This window comes from Garra rufa, chromosome 15 (assembly GCF_049309525.1).
Source record: "Garra rufa chromosome 15, GarRuf1.0, whole genome shotgun sequence".
NCBI lineage: Eukaryota > Metazoa > Chordata > Actinopteri > Cypriniformes > Cyprinidae > Garra > Garra rufa.
The window spans coordinates 4778255-4803447 of NC_133375.1; the positions used below are offsets into that span (position 1 = coordinate 4778255).

Here is a 25193-nt window from a genome sequence, read left to right on the forward strand (position 1 = left end):
AACCGGTTGGCGGGAAAAACAGATCTCTCCAATATTTTGAATTTGGACTGCAGTACCCATTTCAACCACTAGCTGTCAATATTACATACTGCACCTCTAACATTCTTTAACATTTATATTTGCAGTGCCATTGTTATTGATTGGACAAACTTTGCAACATTGACATTATTATTGAACTGAACTGAACCAACATTGATTCAAAATGAGCTGAGTAATGACTGATTTTTGAAAAATGTTACATTTACACTGATATTTTAATGTTCACTAATGTGAAGCTGCTTTTTAAACAATCTGTATTGTATAAAGCACTATATAAATAAATGACTTGACTAGTAAAACTGACGCTTGCATTGACAAACTCCACTAATGCAGAGAGCATCTGCGTCCATGTGGTGGTCCCGTCTACATAATGTGTGTTTGATTTGCGTGTGGCCTGTAACCGGTCTCCATCTCTCATGTTCTCCTGACATTCATTGACTAATTGATCTAATTGGAGGGTTTGGAGCATTTGACTGTGGGTGTGGAGACATCTAATGATCATTTTCCACTTCCCCGACTCTTCGCTTGACACACAGCGCTCTAATGGTGATTCTCCATTTCCCCTGACGCTGAGCTCAACTCAATTTCAGCCCAGGCTTTGATCTTCAAGCATACAGGGAGAGAGGTGCGCTTCATGCCTGCCGTACGGCCTTGGCTTTCTGTGTGTGGGTAGGAAGAAGAAATGTGGGTCACGGAAAGGACAGTGACAGCTGGTTGTTACACAATTGGCGATGGGTGGCACGCGGGCGGCAGTGGGCATGAGAGATGTGTGTTGGTGGGGAATCCCCACGCCTCCTCTGCGTCCCGTATCCTTCTCAATGGCCATCTCGGTGCCAGGGGTTTCACAGGCCATGGGTCAAGCCAAGCGGAGGTGGCAAATGGGCACGTAGTGCCCGGCGTCCCGAGCTGCCAGCTGGCACGCCGGCGTCTGTTCACACACGTTTACACGCTGGCCTTCAGACTCAAACACAGGGCGTACAACCCACTGCTTTGTACTCTCCCTATACACCCTCCCACCCACACTCACTCACTCACTCACGCTGCCCACTCACACACACGCATACATGCTGGCAATGGAGTTGTCTCAGAGAGAGGGATATTTTTGCTGTCTCTCTCAGCGTTGAGTGTGTGGGAGCCTGCTTTCATTCAGATGCTTTACCTGTGACACATTAGTTGTGAATTGAAAGATTATGAACTTATGAACTCTTAAAGTATTTGGTGCTATTTTAACATGACGCATAGCTGTTCATTTTTTAGATGTCATGGCATAATAATTGTTTAACAATAAGTTTACTTACTGTACATGTGAAGTCTTTTTTAGTGGCCAAAAGTATTAGAACACTAGTATTCTTACCAGCTTAAATGGTTTTAAGTCAGCTATTTCTATCTTTTGCTGTAGTGTGTCAGAAGGAAATATCAGTTCATTTTGCCATTAATTGTAAAAAATCCAGTGAGATTTTTGTTTGCGCAAGGAGTCTGTGCTCCACACAAATATCTGGTCTCATCATCATCCAGTCTGTCTGGAATGACATGAAGAAACAGAACAAACTGAGACAAACTAAATCCAGAAGAACTGTGGCAACATCTCCAAGATGCTTTAAGGAACCTACCTGCAATGCTACAGTACTGCTAAAAGTTTTAGGAACTGTGCTGGAAAATAAGGACGCTGTCAAAAATAATATTTTCTTTATCAATGACTTCTATTAACCAAATTAAATCAATGTTTGGTGACCATCATTTGCGTTTAAAGCAGCTATTGCCCTAGGTGCACTTGAGCGTAGTTTTTCAGGTAGCTTTGCAGGTAGGTCTCTGGAAGCATCTTAGAGACGTTGACACAGTTCTTCTGGATTTAGTCTGGCCACCACTGTATGGCTCAGTCTGTTTTTCTATCACCATTTTGCCTTCTATTTCGTACTTTAAATTCCTAGTTTAGATCAATTAATGTTCAGAGGATTTATATAGTTAAATTGATCACATATAATATATAATGTGTCTTAATTTATATGACATTTTTAAATATATAATAATATAATTATATATTAAAATGCTAAAACAGGGTTATTATAGTTAACTAAAACTAATAATGAAAATAAAACCATAAAAATTGGTAACTGAAAGTGAAATAAACAGCATATCTATAAATATCTGTATTTGTTATTTGATTTTATTGTATTTTTAGAAATATACACTACCAGTCAAAAGTTTTTGAACAGTAAGATTTTTAACGTAAGTCTCTTCTGCTCACCAATCCTGCATTTATTTGATCCAAAGTACAGCAAAACCAGTAAAATTTTGAAATGTTTTTACTATTGAAAATAACTCTTTTATTTTAATATATTTTAAAATTTATTTTATTCCTGTGATTTCAACGCGGAAACCTTTTGTAACATTATAAATTACTTTATCATCTCATTACTTTTGATCAATTTATAGCATTCTTGCTAAATAAAAGTATTAATTTCTATAATTTCTTTCCCCCCAAAATAAATTTCAAAAAAGACTCCAAACTTTCGAATGACATTGTGTAATGTTACAAAAGCTTTTTATTTCAGATAAATGCTAATATTTGAGTCTTTCTGTTCATCAAGGAATCATAAAAAAACGAACTGTTTTAAATATTGACATTATTAATAATTTGTAAAAAATCTTGAACAGCAAATTAGCATATTTCTGCATGATTTCTGAAAGGTCATGTGACACTGAAGACTGGAGTTATGATGCTGAAAATTTAGCTTTGATCACAAGAATAAAATTACATTTTAAAATATTCAAATAGGAAACGGCTATTTTAAATAGCAAAAATATAGTTTTGCTGTACTTTAAATCAAATAAATGCTGGCTTGGTGAGCAGAAGAGACTTCTTTAAAAACATTAAAAATCTTTTGACTGGTAGTGTAATTGTTTATATATATATATATATATATATATATGTGTGTGTGTGTGTGTGTGTGTGTGTGTGACCCTGGACCACAAAACCAGTCTTAAGTCGCTGGGGTATATTTGTAGCAATAGCCAAAAATACATTGCATGGGTCAAAATTTTAGATTTTTCTTTTATGCCAAAAATCATTAAGAAATTAAGTAAAGTTCATGTTCCATGAAGATTTTTTGTAAAATTCCTACTGTAAACATATCAAAATGTAATTTTTGATTAGTAATATGCATTGTTAAGAACCTAATTTGGACAACTTTAAAGGTGATTTTCTCAGTATTTTTGATTTTTTTGCATCTTCAGATTTCTGATTTCAAATAGATGTATCTCAGTCAAATATTGTCATATCCTAACAAACCATACATCAATAGAAAGCTTATTTATTGCGCTTTCATATGATGTATAAATCTCAGTTTTGTCAAATTTAACCTTATGAGTGGTTTTGTGGTCCAGGGTCACATATATATATAAACAATTGAATGCATTACCTGAAATCCTGTAAAAAATAAAAAAATAAAAAATACATTTTAGATTTTCATTAAATAAACAGAAGCAATATTTATATGTACCAATATAATAATATACAGTCTTAATTTATTGCATATTTTTATATAGTTTCTAACATGTTACATATACACCACTTCCATAAACACTTGCTAATAAATCACTGAACCTGTGTTTGAACGAATTCGTAATATCTTAATATGTTAACGTTAATATCATTGCAAAATTCAAGATGTTGTTTGATATCCTGAATATCCAGCTCCCAATGTGAATTACGTAAGGTCAGTGCAGCAAAGCGTTTGTATGTACATACTCCCTGAACTTTTGCGCTACATCAGAACGCTTATACATAAATCACAGCTACAGCTGAGCATCATAGGCTCAAGACAATGAGAGCAGAGCGAAAGTCAAGTGCTCATCTTTGAAGTGTGAGTACTTCAAACGAGTGAAGTCAGGCTGTAATCAGTGCAGCACATCTCCAAGTCAGCACTTCTCTGCTCCACATTGCTGCTGCATAGATCATGGTCTACTCACACTGACTCACATCTGTTAAGACAAGAGGACTGGGAGACTGAGAACATAGCTTTGCAATGGGTAATCACTATGAGAATGTGAAAAAAGATTGCTACATCACTGGCTGTGATAATGTAACTTCTGTGTCTTACTCATAAGTTCATTTCAGGTGACAAATATGACACAGCGTGGGAGAGAATGCTACTTTTAAAAGTAACATGTTACATCACTGCAGAACACCTAATATGTGCACACAAATGCAAGTAAAAATCGGCGTTGGCGAATATGTAACAGCATCAGTCGCCAGTTGGCGGGTCAAACTTTTACGAAATATGCAATGCAATGTAGTGAAAAACAACAGACAGTTTTTAAAGAGATTCGCTGTTTCTGTTGTAAGCGAATAAAAGGATCTTTTCCGAAGACAAGATCACTGTGATAAACTGTTGTGTCATAAGCGACAAGAGCGAATCAAATACATACAAACAGGCTGATAGGTTCAGAGCAGTGTAATGGCCAGCTTGTCTCTTGACACGGTTCTAATAACTTTAACCTGAGAAGATATTGCTGCTTTATTTCGGAAGATTAACTTTTCCCTTCTTTATTCCTTATAACCTGAGAATGTGGCGACACATACCTGGGGTTACGCCGCCTAAATGGTGCAGTGAAGTGTTTGAAAGGTCTACGCATACTCTAAACCGCTTCAGACAGCACACTAGTAGCGCTTCAATAGACAAAAACACACACAGTTAAGTCAAAATGTGCGGTTTTGGTGAGTTACCTCATAAACATAGTCTTAAATGAGTTAGAAAGTCTTAAAAGACCGTAAAGAGTTGGGAGAAAATCGGTTATGTGTCAGATCTGTGGCATGTGCATTAGTATTAAAGAGAGCGCGCTGCTTTTAAAGGGAAAACCTAATGAAGTCTGTCATTTATGTAAATCAAAGAACTAAAGAAAAAGAGAAGTAGCTTGTATAAAGATTAATTTGTATAGCAGTTTATGTGCAGATTGTTTTAAAATCACTTCATTTAAAAGTTGTTATATATTTTAGACCCTAAATATAAGAAATAATAGCTTTCAATTATACTGTTGAATAGCTATAATTAATAGGTAAAATTGAGGGAAAATGCATTTAATAGAGACGAATTAAAAACATTGTAAATACAGTGGTGTGAAAAAGTGTTGGCCCCCTTCCTGATTTTTACTTTTTTTGCATGTTTGTCACACTTTAATGTTTCAGATCATCAAACTAATTTAAATATTAATCAAAGATAACACAAGTAAACATAACGTACTCGGTTACTTTCGTAACCTCGGTTCCCTGAGATACGGGAACGAGTACTGCGTCTGTAAAGACGCTTATGGGAAAAGCTCCTTTTCTCCTGAGACTGAAGCATTTCAATAACGCAGTGTAACTGCACGGCCATTGGTTCGTGCAGTGTTAAAGAAACGAACCAATGGCTCGGCAGCGGAGATGCACAAACCTATGGCGATGATTCGCGCCCGATCGCGCCAAAAGGGGCGGAGCATCTGGCTATATAAGCGAGCATTTCGCCATAGGGAACTCAGGTACTTCGACTGAAGCGACGACTGAGTCGTGCAGCTACCTAGCACGGCCAGCAACGCAGTACTCGTTCCCGTATCTCAGGGAACCGAGGTTACGAAAGTAACCGAGTACGTTCCCTTTCGATACTTTCACTCGTACTGCGTCTGTAAAGACGCTTATGGGGAACCAGTACAATCCCGCCGTTGCTAAGGTAGAGGAACGACTGACATGACCCTAGCACTAAAGGGCTAATAAGGGCCAATTTGTTCGATCAGATAACCTGATAAACATCCGTTCCAAGGAATAAGTACACTTGGAGCTCCACAGAGGCCAAGACGCACTATATATAACATACTGGTAAAACATACCACTATGTGGAAAGGACCCGAGTCTGTAAGACTGGAACGTCCAAGTTATAGAATCTAGCAAATGTGGACGGTGAGGCCCAGCCTGCCGCCGCACAAATCTCTGCAATGGAAACCCCACTAGACCACGCCCAAGACGAGGCGATGCCCCTCGTCGAATGGGCCCTTACTCCCATGGGACATTGTAGGCCCAAAGAGGAGTAAGCCAGCGTGATGGCTTCCACAATCCATTTGGATAATCTCTGTTTTGTGACCGAACACCCCTTGGTGCGGCCACCAAAACATACAAACAGCTGTTCTGACTGCCTAAAAGGGGCAGAACGCTCTATATAACATCTCAGAGCCCTGACAGGGCAGAGAGGGTTAAATCCCTGGTCTTGCTCCGTAGGAGGAAGAGCCAAAAGGGAAATAATCTGGTCTCTAAAGGGTGTAGAGAGACTTTTGGGAACATACCCATGCTTTGGCTTCAGGATGACCTTAGAGTCATTTTGCCCGAATTCCAAGCAAACGGGGCTCACAGAGAGCGCCTGTAAATCACCCATGCGTTTGACTGATGCTAATGCCAATAGCAGGGCAGTCTTCAACGTCAGGGGGCGAAGGCCTATGGACTGAAGCGGTTCGAAGGGAGGGCCCTTCAGGGCCCTCAACACTGTGGGTAAGTCCCAAGACGGAACCGTAATGGGGCGAGGGGGATTAATCCGCCTTGACCCCTTTAAGAAACGAACGACCAAGTCGTTCCTTCCCACAGATTGACCGTTTACAAGGTCATGGAATACCGCTATAGCTGCAACATAGACCTTGAGCGTGGAAGGGGATCTCCCCTTATCCAACAGCTCTTGCAAGAAGGACAATATCACAGATATGTCACATAAAATTGGGTCCGTACCACGGGTGGAACACCAGGCGGAAAAGACAGACCACTTGAGATCGTAGAGCCGCCTCGTAGAGGGTGCTCTAGTCTGTGAAATAGTACTCAAAACCGACTCAGGGAGACTTAAAGGCTCCCGTCTAGAGCCCAAACGTGTAGCGCCCACAATTCCGGTTGGGGGTGCCATATCGTTCTGTTCGCCTGTGTTAAGAGATCTCGTCTCAGTGGCACGGCCCATGGTGCTCTTGAGAGCAGCCTGGGAAGATCTGGAAACCAATGCTGGTTCTGCCAGAATGGAGCCACTAACAGGACTTTGAGTTTCTGTTCCCGCACTCGCCTGATGACCTGTGGCAGCAGAGCGATAGGAGGGAATGCGTATAACAGGAGATTGGGCCATTCTTGGGTCAATGCGTCCTGTTCCTTCGAAAAATAAATTGGGCAGTGATGATTGTCTTTTGAGGCGAAAAGATCTACTCGCGCCCTGCCAAAGACAGCCCATATTTGCTGAACCGTGTGAGGGTGAAGCGTCCATTCGTCTGAGGAGACGTTGCTCCGAGACAACATGTCTGCTCCCTGGTTCAGTTTGCCTGGCACATGCGTCGCTCTTAGAGAGCGGAAGTGCAGCTGAGCCCATTTCAGGAGACGTTCTACCATCGTAAATAGACGTCTCGACGAGAGGCCCCCTTGGTGATTTATGAAGGACACCACTGTCATGCTGTCCGAACGGACTAAGACATGGTGACCCTTCAGCGCAGGTAGAAGGGTGTGAAGGCCTAAACATACTGCTAGCATTTCCAAGCAGTTGATGTGAAGGCGACTCTCTGCTTTCGACCATAGGCCGAAAGCAGGCTGGCCGTCGCACAGCGCCCCCCAACCTAAGTTGGAGGCGTCTGTCGAGACCGCTTTCCTTCTGACCACCAAGTCCAGGGGAACGCCCTGTTCCATCCATTGAGCGCACCTCCAAGGAGCCAGGGCTGCTATACAGGCCCGATCTACCTTGATGCGCTGGCGTCCCAAACGCCACGCTTGAGGAGGAACCTTTGGTTTCAACCAGAACTGCAGGGGGCGCATTTGAAGCAGACCCAACTGAAGTACTGGAGATGCTGAGGCCATAAGGCCGAGCATCTTCTGAAAAACCTTGAGAGGGCGAAGGGCTCCTATTTTGAAGGAAGCCGCGAGCCTGCGAATGGCTTGGGCTCTCTGCGGCGCAACTGCTGCCTTCATTTGACGTGAGTCGAAAACTGCTCCCAGGAACGCAATGCGTTGGCTGGGAGACAGCACGCTCTTGGCAAAATTGACCTTGAGTCCTAGGCACTCTAAGTGGCTGAGGATTAAGGCTCTGTGGTGTGTTAGCTCGCTCTCTGACTGGGCTAGGATGAGCCAGTCGTCCAGATAGTTCAGGACGCGGATTCCCATCTGTCTCAGAGGGGAAAGTGCTGCGTCCATGCACTTTGTAAACGTGCGAGGGGCTAACGACAGTCCGAACGGAAGGACTGTATATTGATATGCCACTCCCTCGAAGGCGAATCTCAAGAATTGCCTGTGATGGGGGGCGATCTGAATGTGGAAGTATGCATCCTTCAGATCCAGTGAACAAAACCAGTCCCCTTTGCGTATCTGCGAGAGGATCTGTTTTAGTGTAAGCATTCTGAACGGCCGTCTCATGAGGGCGCGATTCAGCTGTCTGAGGTCGAGGATGGGGCGTAGACCGCCATCCTTCTTTGGGACGAGGAAGTAACGGCTGTAAAAACCTGACTCGCTCTGTGTTGGGGGGACCGTTTCCACGGCGCCCTTGGCCAACAGATTCTCTACCTCTAATCGCAAGACGTCTGCGTCTTTGCTGCGAACTGAGGTGGTGATCACACCATGAAAGCGAGGAGGTCTTCGAGCGAACTGGAGTACATAGCCTCGTTCTATTATACCCAAAACCCATTTTGACACTCCGGGGATGGCTTGCCATGCCGCGGATCGTGTCGCTAGGGGCTGCAATGGTTCGCACAGCTGTATGCTGTCTGAAAGCATTGGAAGAGGAAATTTGCTCTTTTCTTGAAAATGTTTGTTTTTTATTTTTCCCGCTATCACAGCGGTTTGCTGTAAGGGCGCTGATATAAAGGGCCCGTGAGTTACAGCTACATTTTTTACAAACATAAGTTCCCTTACACCCGGAACAGAACGGAGTGTAGAAGGGCTTAAAAGAGGCACTTTGGGGGCTGGTCCGGCTGCTGCGAGACTTGGCCCCTCCCTCTTCCTGCTGTTGAGATCAGGAAGACGCTGGCGGCGCCTGGTCCAGCACCACTCTTGGCCGAGGTCCCTGACGCTTAGGGAAGGGAAAGCGCTTGGCTGGGCGTGACCGAGGACGGAGCTCCGTCTGAGGCGCTGGTTGCGCAGCTGGGGGCGTGGCTTTCGCAGGCTGCTGAGTCGGCGCCGGCTTGGGGCGACTAGGAGCCGTTGCAGAGCTCGAGCGTTTGGGCAGGAAATGTCGCATGGCTTGGGACGATTTCTGCGCCGCGGTGAAGCGCTCCGCGAAACCCTCGACAGCTGGGCCGAACAGGCCGGTCGGCGAGATGGGGGAGTCAAGGAAGGCGACCTTATCCGCGTCCTTGATCTCCGTCAAGTTAAGCCACAAGTGGCGCTCCAGCACCACTAAACTGGCCATCGATCGCCCGATCGCCTGAGCCGTCATCTTCGTGGCGCGTAACGCCAAATCCGTAGCGCTACGTATCTCTCTGAGCGGGGAATCGTCCAGGTTCAACTCGTCCAGACCGCGGAGGAGCTTTGCTTGGTACACCTGGAGTACCGCCATAGAGTGAAGCGCTGAAGCTGCCTGTCCAGCAGACGAATACGCTCGTCCAGCGAGGGTAGAGGTCGTTCTGCAAGGCTTAGACGGGTGTGACGCCCTCGCCTTCCAACCGATAGCGGTGGGCGGGCAAAGGTGCGCAGCAACTGACTAGTCCAGCGGGGGCAGCTTCTCGTAGCCCTTTTCCTCAGCGCCATCGACCGTGGTGAGGGCAGCAGAAGAGGAAGTATGAAGGCGGGCGGAGTATGGAGCACGCCAGGACTTAGAGATTTCGTCGTGGACTTCGGGGAAGAATGGTGAAGCTCGCTGACGAGGGGCCTGGCGGCGCCCCGGCAGAAACCATTCGTCCAACCGGCTCCTAGAGGGCTCCTCGGGAGGAGACCATTGAAGATCCAGCTCCTCAACAGCTTTAGATAGGACGCGGAACAGTTCGGCGTCCATACCGGCGCTGGCGGCGCTGGATTGCGCAGACGGCAAGGGGGCGGGGTCATGGGAAGAGCCCGACAACTCCTCTGCGTCAGATGCGGCCAATGACATGCTGTCATCCTCGCATTCACTTCCTCCGAAGGAGACCAGATCGCTCGCAGCCGCAGAGGGACGCTGGTCAGGATGCAGGAAGAGAACTGGCGATTCCTCTCCATGTGGTGAAGGCGAGGCACGCGGGGTCTGAGCCGGCGTGAGCTCGCCTGTCACCACGCTCTTAGATCTCTTGCCCCGCTGCTTCTTCCTAGCAGGCTCTTGCGAGGAAGTAAGCGGGAGGGCGCGAGAAGCGGCGTCGCTCTCTGAAAAGAAAGCTAGCCGCGAGCGGAGGGAAGTGAGACTCATATTCCCGCAGTGGGAACATTCCGTCTCATTGAGCGCAGCCTCAGCGTGGGCGTGACCCAGGCACGAGACGCACTCAGCGTGAGTGTCAGCGGCGTGCAGAGGGGCTCTGCACGAGCGACAAAAACGCCGTGGCATTTGAAACAACGCCGTAGAAATTTGCTCTTAATTTGCTCTTTTAGATGTTCGCCGGATAGCAGCAGGGAATCAGCTCCGGAGCGTCAATCCGCCGAGCAGTGAAGATCCGCTGCGAGGCTCGTCAACGGCGAAGAAGAGGCTTGCTTGAGCGAAGTCTGCGTAGTCAGTCTCTGCGAAGATCAGAAGTCGTCGCTGAAGAAGAAGGATCTGAGTTCCCTATGGCGAAATGCTCGCTTATATAGCCAGATGCTCCGCCCCTTTTGGCGCGATCGGGCGCGAATCATCGCCATAGGTTTGTGCATCTCCGCTGCCGAGCCATTGGTTCGTTTCTTTAACACTGCACGAACCAATGGCCGTGCAGTTACACTGCGTTATTGAAATGCTTCAGTCTCAGGAGAAAAGGAGCTTTTCCCATAAGCGTCTTTACAGACGCAGTACGAGTGAAAGTATCGAAAGGGAACATGCCGTTTTTGAATGAAGTTTTTTAGTATGAAGGGAAAACAAAATCCAAACCCACATGGCCCTGTGTGAAAAAGTGTTTGCCCCCTAAACTTAATGACTGGTTGGGCCACCCTTAGCAGTAACAACTGCAATCAAGCGTTTGCGATAACTTGCAATGAGTCTGTTACAGCGCTGTGCAGGAATTTTGGCCCACTCATCTTGGAAGAATTGTTGTAATTCAGCCACATTGGAGGGTTGAACCGCCTTTTTAAGGTCATGCCACAGCATCTCAATAGGATTCAGGTCAGGACTTTGACTAGGCCACTCCAAAGTCTTCATTTTGTTTTTCTTCAGCCATTCAGAGGTAGATTTGCTGGTGTGTTTTGGATCATTGTCCTGCTGCAGAACCCAAGTTCGCTTCAGCTTGAGGTCACGAACAGATGGCCGGACATTGTCCTTCAGGATTTTTTGGTAGACAGCAGAATTCATGGTTCCATTTATCACAGCAAGTCTTCCAGGTCCAGAAGCAGCAAAACAGCCCCAGACCATCACACTACCACCATCATATTTTACAGTTGGTATGATGTTCTTTTTCTGAAATGCTGTGTTACTTTTACGCTAGATGTAATGGGACACACACCTTCCAGAAAGTTCAACTTTTGTCTCGTAAGTCCACAGAGTATTCTCCCAAAAGTCTTGGGGATCATCAAGATGTTTTCTGGCAAAACTGAGACGAGCCTTTATGTTCTTTTTGTTCAGCAGCGGTTTTCGTCTTGGAACTCTGCCATGCAGGCCATTTTTGCCCAGTCTCTTCCTTATGGTGGAGTCATGAACACTGACCTTAACTGAGGCAAGAGAGGCCTGCAGTTCTTTTGACGTTGTTGTGGGCTCTTTTGTGACCTCTTGGATGAGTCGTTGCTGCGCTCTTTGGGTAATTTTGGTCGGCTGGACACTCCTGGGAAGGTTCACCACTGTTCCATGTTTTCGCCATTTATGGATAATGGCTTTCACTGTGGTTCGCTGGAGTCCCAAAGCTTTAGAAATGGCTTTATAACCTTTTCCAGACTGATAGATCTCAATTACTTTTTTCTTATTTGTTCCTGAATTTCTTTGGATCTCAACATGATGTATAGCTTTTGAGGATCTTTTGGGGGGCAAACACTTTTTCACACAGGGCCATGTGGGTTTGGATTTTTTTTCCCTTCATAAAAAACTCCTTCATTAAAAAAACTGCATGTTGTGTTTACTTGTGTTATCTTTGATTATTATTTAAATTAGTTTGATGATCTGAAACATTAAAGTGTGACAAACATGCAAAAATTAAATAATAAAATCATTAAGGGGCCAACACTTCACAATTTCACACCACTGTATGTTTAGCCATTGTGGTAGTAATAACTGCCTGTTTTTGCTCAAAAATAGTTACAAGGCCAGTAAAAAAATATTTTAGCCGGTAAATTTTATCACATCACCGGCCAAAAAGTTAGTTTTAGGCCCTGTGTGCACAGCTTTTTAAACATTTGGGGTCAATATGATTTTTTGATCCTTTATTCAAGAAGAATGCATTATTATTCGTTATTTTAGTTGTCTTTGAGCACAAAAATTATTCTCGTTGCTTTATAACATTATGGTTGAACCACTGATGTCACATGGACTATTTTATCAATGTTCTTACTACATTTCTGGGCCTTAAACATGGTAGTTACATTGCTGTCTATGCAGGGTCAGAAGCTCTCAAATTTCATAAAAAATATCTTAATTTGTGTTTTGAAGATGAACAAAGATCTTACAGGTTTGGAACGACATGTAAGTAAGTAAGTAAGTAATTAATTACAGAATTTTCATTTTTGGGTGAACTAACTAACTTTGAGCTGAAGAAGACTTTTCGCTTCTACTTCACGCCATTGACCATGAGTGCAGATAAATATATTTTGACGACCGAGTTTTGATGTGTTTAGTAGAAATCCCACAGAGTTTAAGTATGTAACTTTAACTAGATGTTTGGCTAATTAAACGACCATTTTCCTTCTTTGCTCAGTTCTATAGGACACACAAGCTTTCATCAAGAGCCTCATAGTCTACTTGAACAGAAATGTGTGAGCTCAGCACTGGTTACAGGGCTGTAATTGAAACCATTAGCAGCGGTGCAGTGTAGTAATGGACCCACATGAGTCTTCCTCCCACTAACTGATTCAGTCATTAATCAAAACCTTCTTGACCAGGGTACGACGCAGCTTCACAGTACAGTCCAACAGCACCTGCCAGGCCACACACGACCTGTGCGACCTGTAGGCTTCCCGTTTATTTCTTATTCATTTGGTGGAAATAAGCAAGCTGTTGGAAAAAAGCATTAGCCCCTGCTGGTAGATGCTGTAAATACACCATAAAGCATCCTTTCTCTTTGACAACCATTCAAAAACAGTTTATCTAGTCACAAACATTATTAAACGTATGAAATGATGGAAGTATAAGACTAAATAACAAATGCTTTAAGTTTAAAAAGTTTTGACTTAGACAAGATTATTGGAGTCTTTCTAATTTCACATTTAATTCAACATGTTACTTGCATATCTTTATAATTAATTGTTACATTTACTAGTAATTTCCGAGTGAAAATTGTTTTCACGCCATTTTATTTTCAGTGTAATATTATAATTTGGCTATAAATGCTATAAAAGTGCAGAATATAGCCTCTCTCATTTGACAACCCTTCTTGTATTGGGATTGATGAGAAGTGACGATGAGAGTCGGCAGTGCTGGAGTGGATCGCTACCGTTATTCATTTTTGACAAATCTCTGTATACATTAGCATTAGCTCTGTATACATTAGCAAGAACTCCTGAATATTTTCTCACAAACGCACATAGACAGACACCTCCTGCAAGCATGTCAGTATTACAGACTTCAGATACAGTAATGCCCACAGCAGATATACCACAGTATGACTGTCTTTATTTCAGCCCTCTTTACAAAACACACACTTTAAAAGAAGTCCCTTATGCTCACCAAGGCTGAATTTAATCAAAAATACAGTAAAAGCAGTGATATTATGGATGTTATTACAAAACCTTGTCAAAATCAGCTCTGCAAAAAATCAACTCATTTTATTGCATGGTTCTTTAAATGCAAATGAGCTCTGCTCGCCCCGCCCCTCTGTGCTGTGGGATTACAAGCCGTAATGTTTACTTTAGCTGCGTTCAGCGGCGAAACTTGCCAACAAGCACATTATCAAGAAAGGCCGTTTGCAAAGATGCATAAAAACACCAACTTCTGCTGTGGGTGAAGCTGCATCAGGAACATAGATGCATATGTAGATCGGGATTGGCGCTTTCCTTTTAAAAACGAAAGTAACGCTAATCCTCTGCGTCTTCAGGGTCTCAGATGTTGGGAGTAAATGACTACTGCTATGTTCATTATTACATCCAACAACAGAACACCTCAATCGCTCAATCTGAGACATTTTTGTCTTCTCCTGCACCTGAGTCACACAATGGCGATCAGAGTCGGACTGTTTCAGCTCAGTGAGGGCGGGTCTAAGGTAAAGCGCTCATGTCAATCAACTATCGTGGGAGTGGCCTCTGTCTGTGTGTCATCACACGACAAGAAGCTGAGAATGACCTGATTTTAAAAAGGGGAAATTACTTTTAAAGATTAAAAAAATACCACTGGGTGGATTTTTATCATTGTAGGGTGGTTGTGTATACAAACTGCAAACACACATTAATGTTCAAACAACATGTAAAAGTGAGTTTTGCATCCAATGACCCCTTTAAAAGCTTATTTCTGGGGATGTTGTGCAGTGATACATAACTCAGAACTTCAAAACATCATTCAGAATTCAGGACCAGAACTATATAATTGACATTATGGGTGTGTTCACACTTGTCATTTTTGGTTCGATTAAAACAAACTCTGGTGCGTTTGAGTAAGTGCGAACGCTGCCATCCAAACTCTGGTGCACACTAAACAAGCGAACTGAGGCCGCTAAAAAGACAGGTCTTGGTCCGCTTCCAAACAAATTCTGGTGCGGTTTGAATGTGAATGCAACACTGACCAAATACTTGTAAACAAACCAAAAACAGGAAGTAATGACAAGATGCGAGTTTTTATGACATGATTTCATAAAGGAAACAAGTGGTGCATACAAAACAAAATGAGCAGAGGGCAAACATGGAACAACAAGGAGATGAAGTGCCTTTTATGAGCTCTTTGTGAGTTTGCAGGTGGTGAAAATAAAAACGCAACAATGAGCGTGCTTACTGACAGACTGCGATGTTTTTTGTTTGTGTTTTACTGATAAAAAAACAAAGAAACAAAAAATCTAATTTTCATTTTTGGATGAACTATCCCTTTAAAGCAGCGCTGAGCAGACGTTCAGCGAATTGGATTCGGTATCTTTAGGTTCGCTGTCAATGTGAATGCTAAGCGGACCAGGACCAAATGTATCATTTTCCTTTTTGGTTCAGACCAAAAACACCCTATATCACACACTATACAGCCACTTACTGTTAAAAATCTGTCCAGTGTCAAAGTGGTTCCTATATTTGGTGAAAATAAAGCAAGGTGTTGGAAATAACATTAGCATTAGTTATTCAAAAACAGTTTCTATGAAGTCAAAAATATATTAAGTGGTTACAAGTGGTTAGCTCACATACTACAGACCACTGTGTTGCTTCTGTGGAAAATTTTGGCTCTAATTTGATGTCCAAAATGTTCTGATCCTATTAGCACTTCCTACAGAATTTTCTCTCTGTTGTTTGCCAAATAAAATCCTAAAATCCTTTTTCTATTTAATTAATTTTATATTAATATTATTTATGAATATGCTGAAAATGTACTCATCCAAGATGTAGATAAGTTTGTTTCTTCATGGGAACAGATTTGGCGAAATGCAGTATTACATCACTTGCTCACCAATGGATCCTCTGCGGTGAATGGGTGCCGTCAGAATGAGAGTCCTAACAGCTGATAAAAACATCACGATAATCCACAAGTAATCCACACCACTCCAATCCACCAATTAACATTGTGCAAAGTGAAAAGCAGTGTGTCTGTAAGAAACAAATCCATAATTAAGACGTTTTTAACATCAAACTGTTGCTTCCAGCTCCTGTTGAGTCCATAATCCATAATATTCCTTTCTCCAGTGAAAAAGTTCTCTCATCTGAATCAGGAGAGAAATATGCACAGATCAAGCACCATTTACAAGTGAAAACAGTCCAAAACTGTTCTAAACAAAGTGGATTTTGATGTGAGAGGACAACAGGAGATGGACTTTTTTACTGGAGGAAGTGTTATTACGGATTATGGACTTGTTTTGGCCAAAAGTTAAAATGTCTTAATGATGGATTTGTTTCTTACAAACACGCAGCTTTTCACTTCACAAGATGTTAATTGATGGACTGGAGTTGATTACTTGTGGATTATTGTGATGTTTTTATCAGCTGTTTGGACTCTCATTCTGACGGCACCCATTCACGGCAGAAGATCCATTGGTGAGCACCTGATGTAATGCTGCATTTCTTAACATCCGTTTTGATGAGGAAACAAACTCATCTTGAATGACCTGAGGGTGAGCACATTTTTAGCAAATTTTCATTTCAGGATGAACTACTTCTTTAATGCCGTCCGGCCGCATTGTGCCTACCGTGCGCGTGCCTCACGAAACTCTGTTCTCTTAAGTAACAACGATATCTTACCGAGCTTACAGACTGTGTTTCCTGTATTTCGCAAATCAAAAGACAGACAAGAAAGGGTGGAGTCGAGCAGAGGAAGAAAGTGCCGCATCACTCCCCACTTCCTATCTCTGTTTTCCATGAGTCGACAGATTGAGAAATGGAAAGAGACGAAATTAACCCAAACACACAAAGAGGCGCGCTATTTTTAGAGCGTTTGTAAATCAGCGCGTTAGCCAACACTCTCCGCCCCCTTGACTCCATGATGACATCGAGCGAGAGCTGTCAACAACCTGTTACCAATACCAGCAGAGGCCAGAGGACGAAACTGATGGGCTATTTCCCCAGTTAACCACAGCTTACTTTGGGGCTTCCCCACCGGCCTATTTTTGAGTCCTGAATAAACTGTGAGCTGTATACATTGAATGATGTCTCGATTTTTATAGCTGCACATAAACAGGTCAACCAAACACTTGCCTACTCGCTGGATCAAACTGATGTCACGTTGTCGTAATCCAGGCATAGTTTAGTTCTGACTCACTGGTTGTGATTCAGTCCGGTTGGAGTCTCATTCTCCTGTATTTGCGCTGTTTGCTATGACTGCCATACTATTGCTCATACGTAGAGATAGTATGAACTCATCCCGCATATTTTTGTCCTACAGACTTCAATTTCACGGTAAATCAGCTGTGTTGTGTAGGAGATGTTTGCTTTTTTGTTTCGAACCAATCAGACTTACAATTTTCAGATAACAAAACAGAAGAAATCCCATAAACATAGCTGGTATGCCTTCGTGCTTGAGAAATGTTTTCCCTGCTTATGTCCCATAATTGTCAATGTCATTCATTTGTGAATTAATCATTATTACTATCACCAAAGAGGTTTGCACAAATCTGAATAGATTCACATTGGTTCAGACCACTCTCCACTCTCAAACTGAATCATCTGAAACTGTTTCTCAGTCAGTGAAACAGGCACTATTGATATACTTAAACTGATAGTTTAACCAAAAATTATTTACTCACCCTCAAGTTGTTCCAAACCTATAAGACTTTCTTTCTCACAACCTAAAAACACAAAAGAAGATATTTTGAAGAATGTGAGTAACTAAACAGTTTCTGATCCCCACTGACAGCCATAGTGTTATTTTCCATACTTGCTACTGCCAATACATGCACAGACATGCTGCTGTGAGCATGTATGAAATACTGCTACTGCACATATAACATATATGAAATAACCCCCAATATAACAGACATTAAATGATCACCCTGTAGCAGATATATACAGGTGGAGCTGGGGAGCTGTAGGGTTTCTGAAGTGCGCTGGTACTGCTACAGCAAACAATAGCAAACAATGATGAGCAGCAAGCTCATTGGCTGCTGATGTGAAAGAAACCAACCAGTAATGATGTGATTATATCAGACTGAGTGAGAACCTATTGGTTAAGTCACTTTTATTTATATACAGTGCCTTGCAAAATTATTTATACCCCTTCTTTTTTTCACATGTTGCTGCCTTATGTTAAAACTGTTTAAAAATGTAAAAAATGTAAAAAAAAAAAAAAATTCCACATTAATCGACACTATGGTTGCAAAGCAAAAAAACAGGTTTTTAACGTCTTTGCAAATTTAATTCAAATTAAAAATCTTAATTTCTACACAAATTATATTGTGTAAGTATTCATACCCTTATATTCATACCCTTATCTGAGACAGTTTTAGCTTAGGAGCATTCATATTGCTTGTAGATTTTACTACACTTTGAGTGAAGTTAACCTGTGGCAAATTCAATTGAATGGATATGATTTGGAAAGGCACACACATCTTAATAAAAGGTCTAACAGTATGAATATGAAAATGCATATCAGAGCAAAAACCAAGCTCTGAGGTAAAAAAAAAAAAAACTTTGGACAAGTGGACCTTGGCTAGAGTGATGACCAAGAACCTGATGGTCACTCTAGTTGAGCTCCATGATCATATATGCAGATGGGAGAAACTTACAGAAGGACAAACACTACTATAACATTTCACCAATCTGGGCTTTATGGCGCTGTGGCAAGACTCAATCGTCTTCTCAGTAAAGACACATGAAAACACACTTGGAATTTGCAAAAAAGCACCTAAAGGACCCTCAGACTGTGAGAAACAAGATTATCTGGTCTGATGAACCTCAATTCCAAGCATCATGTTTGGAGGAAACCAGGCACTGCTCATCACCTGCAGAGTACCATCCCAAAAATAAAGTGTGCTGGTAGCAGCCTCATGCTGTGTGGCTGTTTTTCAGTGGCAGGGACTAAGGGGCTTGTCAGAGTAGAAAAAAAGCTTAATGTACCAAAATATTGAGACAGCCTTAATGAAAACCCAGTCCAGAGCATTCAGAACCTCAGACTGGGAAGAAGGTTCACCTTCAAACAGGACAATGAACCTAAACACACAGCAAGAGTGTCTTATAGACAGCTCTGTGAATGTTCTTGGGTGGCCCAGCCAGAGCCTGGGCTTGAACCCAATTAAACATTTCTGGAGAAACCTGAAGATGTCTGCCAGACCCCATCCAAGCTGACAGAGCTTGAGAGGTGAAGAGGTGAGGCAAAAAAATATCAGATAATTGCCAAATGTTGATGTGAAAATCTCGTTGCATCATACCCAAAAACACTTGAGGCTGTAAAGCCGCTTCAACTAAGTAGTGAGTTAAGGGTATGAATACTTATGCAATGTGCTTTTTTAATACATTTATGAAGTTGTGAAGTTGTGATTCTGTTTTTGCTTTGTCATTATGGTGCATTAAGTATAGATTGATGTGAAAAAAAAAAAATTAAAAACAGTTTAACATAAGGCAGCAACAGAACAAAATGTGAAAAAAATGAAAGGGTATGAATACTTTTGCAAGGCACTGTAACACATGAAATCACCCTGAAGCAGATCTATAAAGGTGGAGCTGGGGAAGGTGGTGGGTTTCTGAAGTGCGCTGCCACTGCTACAGCAAACGCTAGCTGAGTATTTGAATGTTGAGCAGCAAGTGCATTGGCTGCTGATGTGAAAGAAACCAATCAGCTGCGCCATGTGAATAAAGATCGAGTTAGAACCTAGAATCTGGCTGCACCATCTAGACGTTCACGACAGAACTTTATGTCTTCGAATATTGTGTTGCTTTTTTGCCACTGTCATGTAGACGCCTTTGCTCTGCTTAGGAGTACTGTTGCTGATTGTTTGGTTTGAAGAATTTCTTGTCTAAGTGCAAACATGTTAACTGAATGCTAGGCTATTCCAGAATATTAAACCTTTTCTTAGACTTACCTTTTTATCATAAACTAATATTGTATGAACCTTTTAGTGTTGTTATTGAAAAATCATCATCCTTAGATGAAAACCTGCAGGATCCCCTACATGAGGACTGTTGATTATGTTACATCTGATGATGATGAGAGTCTGCTAGTGGCCAGGTACAGGTGTGTGTGTGTGTGTGTGTGTGTGTGTGTGTGTGTGTGTGTGTGTGTGTGTGTGTGTGTGTGTGTGTGTGTGTGTGTGTGTGTGTGTGTGATGCCCTGGCTGTAGTGAGGTCAAACAGGGGTCGTGAACTGCAGAGGTGGAACATTATCTCCTCATGTTCTCAGGTCCAGAGGCCTAGAGGTCACATGACCTCATAATGCCGGGTCACTTTACTCCATTTCTAACACTCAATTAGAGAGAAACTGGACAGCTTCACATACAAGAAGTCACACACACACCTCTCTATCTCACAATCAGTACTTTATATTGGTTTCTATTAGTTATGCACAAATCTTCACTGAAAAAGGGATTCCAAAATGCTATGATTTTATTTCTTGCTCTTGTGCAGAAGACAAAAGATGCTATTTCGAAGAATGTTCCACCTGGTTTTGTCAGTGGTGTCCAAAACAACAGCATTGGAATCCAAATTGGCTGTCAGTGATCATATGAACAAAAAAAACTGTTTTGAAAGATATTTTAAATTAATATACTTAAATGTGAACTGAATGTACAGTTGGGGTTAAGAGTTTACACCTTGCAGAATCTGCAAAATGTTAATTATTTTACTAAAATGAGAGGGATCATACAAAATGCATGTTATTTTTTATTTAGTACTGACCTGAATAAGATATTCCACATAAAATATGTTTACATATAGTCCACAAGAGAAAATAATAGTTGAATTTATGTAAACAACCCTGTTCAAAAGTTTACATACACTTGATTTTTAATACTGTGTTGTCACCTGAATGATCCACAGCTGTGTTTTTTCTTTTTTGTTTAGTGATAGTTGTTGATGAGTCCTTTCTTTGTCCTGAACAGAAAAACTGCCCGCTGTTCTATAGGAAAAAATCCTTCAGGTCCCACAAATTCTTTGGTTTTTCAGCATTTTTGTGTATTTCAACCCTTTCCAACAATGACTGTATGATTTTGAGATCCATCTTTTCACACTGAGGACAACTGAGGGACTCGTATGCAACTATTACAGAAGATTCAAAAGCTCACTGATGCTCCAGAAGGAACAATTATGCATTAAGAGCTGGGGGTGAAAACTTTTGAACAGAATGTGTACATTTTTTCTTTTTCTGCCTAAATATCATTTTTTTTTTTCATTTAGTACTGACCTTCAAAAGATACAGCAGAGACCCTCAGTTGTCTATCACCTAACAAAAAAAAAAAAAAACACAGCTGTGCATCATTCAGGTAACAACATAGTATTAAGTGTATGCAAACTTTTGAACAGGGTCATTTTTATAAATTTAACTATTATTTTCTCTTGTGGACTATATGTAAACGTCTTTTATGTCAAATAGCTTATTCAGTTCAGTACTAAATAAAAAATAGCATGAATTTGGAATGATCCCACCCTAATTAACATTTTGCAGATTCTGCAAGGCGTATGTAAACTTTTGACCTTAACTGTAATGTTTACAGACACTAAATTCCATGTTATTTAGAATTAAATGAAAATGTTATATACTTCACATTTACATTAAATAGAATTAGTTGAATTTGAGATTGCTTTTGACCCACCTAAATGGATAGTTTCACAAAAAATGAATTACTCACCCTCATGTCATTCCAAACCTGTGAGACCTTCAAAGAATGACATGGAAGAGAAGAAATTGTTGAATTAAAGTCGTTTCTGTTATCTTTACACACAAAAAGTATTCTCGTAGCTTTATAACATTATGGTTGAAGCACTGATGCCACATGGACTATTTTACCTTTCTGGGCCTTGAACGTATCAGTTGCATTGCTGTCTACGCAGGGTCAGAAAACTCTCGGATTTTGCCAAAAATATCTTAATTTGTGTTCTGAAGATGAATGAAAGTCTTGAGGGTGAGTAATTAATGACAGAATATTCATTTTTTGCCTGAACTATCCCTTTAAGTACTCTTCTACTTTTATTTAATTAAAGTATTGAATGTGCACTTGCAGATACTACAATATTAAAGTGACAGTTCACCTAAGAATGAAAAATGTATCTTAATTTACTCACCCTAAAGTTGTTCCAAGCTTGTATGAGTTTCTTTCATCTACTGAAAAACACTAAAATTACATTTTAAGAATGGGTAACCAGTTTCTGGTCCCCACTGTACTTTTTTTTCCCATACTATGGAAATCAAAGGCTACCAGCAGCTATTTGGTTACCAACATTATTTGATCTTCTCGGTCTTCTTTTATGCTCAACAGAAGAAACAAACTCAGGTACAGGTTTGAAACAACTTCAAGGTGAGTAAATGATGACAGATTTTTCATTTTCGGGTGAACTATACCTTTAAGCACACTTCATTTTCACAAGTGCATAATAGCCTACGTCTGGGGTCATGAGTTTAATTTCTAGGGAATTAATTTGCTGAAATTGCTTTGGCAAGTAATAAGTGCATACAGTTGTTCATAGACAGTGTCTGGTGCGTTATAAAGTAGCCGCAACAAGCGGTGGAAAACAACTATGACATTTTCCTTTAAAATGACACTTGCAAACTCTCACACCCACTTGCATTCAAACATACAAACAAGCATATACACACACATACACACACACACACACATTCACATTTGATCTTTCCAGGATGTGGTGCACTGTGCTGTGTGCACGGACGGGGTTTCCCTCCTCACCACTACAGCATTTCCGCCTCGGCCACGTGTTGTCTGTGCACGCAGCTAGCGGAAGAAATTGCAATTTTAAATGGGCATTGTTGCAGCTTTGCTTTTGTTCTGCAATATACTTTTGATTGGTCGGAGGGTCAAAGTTTATGTGTTTGTTTTACAAATATCTCCAAATATCTCATGGACTTCGTCTAGTTTTAGAAAGATTTCAGCAGTTGCAGTTTGCAACTGATATAAACAAAAGAACAATTAAAGAGCCTCCAAATTCCGAGTTTTACATTTTCAGTCTTGGACGCAGCTTGTTGGCGCTTTTTTCCAAATGTGATTTCACATTTGCTTTTAGGAATGTGGTTATTGCCGGAATTGGAGATGTGATATTGTCATAGCAGCCGGAGTTACGTCTGGTATTTATCTGGTTGTCCTGCCAAAACGCTCTCTCTCATGTTGCCACCTCCAGCACTGTGACAGGCTGTGTGTTTTATTTAGAGATGAGACGCTCGCAGTGATTCACAGCCCACCAAGGCCCTGAGACACGTGCGGCGGTACAAGATTCTCCATTAAACACGTTCACTTTCACGATCATTTGTAACAACTACATTGAAATGTTCAGCCGGAGAAACTCAGTGACAGGAAAACTCGCGAAAAGTACAGATAATAGTGAAACAGACACACGATGCTGCTGACAGTGAGGCCAACATCAGTATAAATGCTATTTCTATTTGTTGTTACCTTATCTTTGGGGGGAAAAAAAAACATTTATCTGCTTTTGGCAGATGATTTTATCCACAGTGACTTACATGGTATTCAAGGTACACGTTTTATAAGTTCATATTTCCCTGGGAATTTAACATTGTAGTTGCTCAATAATATGTTTAATGTGTTTAATCACATTATTATTTAATATGTAGTGTTTGTTTTATTGATTTTGTTATTTATGCACAGTAATAAACAAATATTAAATAAATAACAAATAGCAATAATAACAAAATATAATAATAATAATAATGATAATGATAATAATAATAATAATAATAATAATACACCTGACTCTAAATGTTTTGCATAGCAATAAAGAAACAAAAAAGTAACAACAATAGCAATAATAACAAAATCTAATGTTTATTTACTGTATTTGTTTGTTTATTTACAGCAATACATAAATAAAATGGCAATAAAACCAACAACAAAGAACAACAACAATTATTATTATTATTATTATTATAGTTAAATTGATTTATGTACATCAATAAATAAACTAATAATAATGAATATCATTGCTTGTATAGATTTATTTTTAACAACAACAATAAACAAACACATAATAAACAAATAATAATAATAATAAAATTAAATTTTTATTTATGCACATCAATAAATAAACTAATAATAATAATGCTTGTATTGATTTATTTTAACAACTATGAACAAATGCAATAATAATAATTATAATGATAACAATATTGTATTGATTTATTTTATATATTAAATACTAATAATAGCAATAATAACAAAATATGTTTATTTACTGTATTTGATAAATAAATAAATAAATAATGGCAATAAAATAACAATATTATAGTTGTATTGACATCAATAAATAAACTAATAATAATAATGATGATTGCATTGATTTATTTTAACAACAACAATAAACAAACAAATACTAATAATAATGATAACAGCAACAACAACAACAATAATAATAATAATAATTGTATTGATTTATGTACATTAATAAATAAACTAATATTAATAATAATAATGTTTGTATTGATTTATTTTAACAACAATAAACATTAAACAACAACAATAATAAACGATTGTATTGATTTTTTAACAACAACAAACAAATAAATTAATAATAATAATAATGCTTGTATTTATTTATTTTAACAACTACAACAAGAAACAAATAATAATAAGAGCTAAATTATGCACATCAATAAATAAACTAATAATAATAATGATGTACTAATTTATTTTATATATAAATAAATAAACAAATACATAATAACAATAGATATATTAACCAAATATAATAGTGATATTTATTCATTTATTCAAACACATTTTTAAATTATACTATATTTTAGGATATATATTTTATCATGTGGCACATTATGTTTGAACAAACTCATTAAATACTTTGATGAGTGGGATGTTGGAGTGGATCCCATACAAAGTTTGTTGTTACAGTATTTTTATGTAGCCAGTATGTTACAATGGGTCAGAAACATACTTTACAGTCACAGATAAGAGCAATGAAAGGCTTTTTGTTGTTTTTTAGGTAACTGGGATCCGCAGGCATTTGTTGAGAGGTTTGGTCTGGCTAGACCAGTGGCTTCGCTTCAGTTCCTCACCCAAAACCACAAGAACTAGAGGGACACCTCCAACCTGCTACTCAACTTTGACCTCTGGCCTTCACACACTGGCAATTCTGATACTATATCCAGAAT

The 25193-nt window shown here is 40.3% G+C and overlaps 1 protein-coding gene across 1 annotated transcript in view; it reads left to right on the top strand.

Moving 5' to 3' along the window:
* Positions 1–25187, top strand: part of LOC141287624 (phosphatidylethanolamine-binding protein 4) — a 185110-nt gene extending 159923 nt beyond the window's left edge. Inside the window, exon 7 of the mRNA XM_073819778.1 lies at positions 25025–25187. Coding sequence (XP_073675879.1) covers positions 25025–25116 — 92 coding nt within the window. The 3' untranslated portion in view covers positions 25117–25187. The remainder of the gene's footprint in view (positions 1–25024) is intronic.
* The last annotated feature ends 6 nt before the right edge of the window (positions 25188–25193 follow it).